The 1,344-nt window shown below is 45.5% G+C and overlaps 1 protein-coding gene across 1 annotated transcript; it reads left to right on the top strand.

Moving 5' to 3' along the window:
- Positions 1-349: 349 nt before the first annotated feature.
- LOC101694432 (28S ribosomal protein S36, mitochondrial) lies at positions 350-785 on the top strand. The gene is given in 2 exon segments (XM_013064660.2): positions 350-380; positions 383-785. Coding segments are annotated over 2 exon segments (309 nt in total). The 3' UTR covers positions 661-785.
- The last annotated feature ends 559 nt before the right edge of the window (positions 786-1,344 follow it).

Here is a 1,344-nt window from a genome sequence, read left to right as displayed (position 1 = left end):
GGGTCAGGAGGAGGCTGGGGTCAGGGAGGAGGCTGAGGGATCAGGAAAGAGGCTGAGAAGAGAGGACAGTGGCTGTGACTTTTCGAAGGAGAGGTGGGGCTGGAGCCGGGCCTCTGCTTCACTTACCCATCCAGTACCTATTTTATGGGCAGGCTCTACCCCTGTGGCTGGGATCCAGTTGTGAACAAAGCAGTGCAAAATCCCTGCGCTCCTTCAGGAGAAACAGATACCAAACAAAATAACTAAGGAAAACATACAGTGCATTAGATCAGGACGAGTGCTATAAAGAAAATCCGAAGGAAGGGAGAGGGATACAGAAGGAAGAAGCCAGAGATAAAATTACAGGTCCATGGTGGGCAGCAAGATGGCATCTGCCAGCAGGTCGTTCAGGTAGTCAAGCCACATACTCCATTAATAAGATTCCCTGACAGAAGAGACAATCCTAAACCTAATGTATCAGAAGTTTTGAGATCAGCTGGACTACCATCTCACTCTTCTTCAATTTCACAGCATTCTAAAGGAAGTAAATCACCAGATTTGCTGATGCATCAGGGTCCACCAGATACTGCAGAAATAATAAAAACATTACCTCAGAAATACAGAAGGAAACTTGTATCTCAAGAAGAAATTGAATTTATCCAACGTGGAGGTCCGGAATAATCACTGACAGTGTGGCTGCTATTTGTCATCAGACAAAAAAATAGTCTTTACAATAAAGACTGTCCAAAAATCCAAAATGGCACATGAGAAATTATATAGCAAACAACTTGAATACTCTGCAAAAAGAAAAAAAATGAAATATAAAAAATTTAGATGGACAGTTGTATCTTCTAATATATGTATCTTGGTCAGCTTCTGCAAAAGCTTACCTAATTGTTTATATGCTTATTAAAGTATACATTTTTAAATGTTAAAAAAAAAAATTACAGGTCCAGTGGCCACAGAAGGTCTTAGGGTAACTTTTAAGAAGAGGCCCCAAGGAATTGAGAGGGGGCTGGTCTGCCAATGCCTGGGAATACATCCCTGGCAGAGGGTTGGCAGAGAGACAGGGGAGCCCAAAGCCTCCCAGCTGAGGCTGTGGGCATGCCCCAGGAACAGGGAGGAAGCCAGGGGGTTGGAGGGGGGCTCAAGACGAAGAGGATGAGGCAAGGTGAAAGAGATGAAAAAAGGCCTTGACTTAAGGAGCAAAGACTCCTTAAGGCCGTTGGAGTCAGCACCCTAAGGGTGTGCCTTGGGCAGACCCCTCCTGGAGCCTGATTCTCACCGCAGAGGGTACATGTGGTGCTGGGCGTCACTGTGAAAGCCTTGAGGTTCATTCCTCGCACTGTGGAAAATCAGACCCTG

Source organism: Mustela putorius, unplaced genomic scaffold, assembly GCF_011764305.1.
Source record: "Mustela putorius furo isolate JIRA1106 unplaced genomic scaffold, ASM1176430v1.1 tig00003853_pilon_pilon_pilon, whole genome shotgun sequence".
Classification (NCBI taxonomy): Eukaryota; Metazoa; Chordata; class Mammalia; order Carnivora; family Mustelidae; genus Mustela; species Mustela putorius.
The sequence above is the reverse complement of the archived record's forward strand: the minus strand, read 5'-3'. Positions and strand labels throughout refer to the sequence as shown.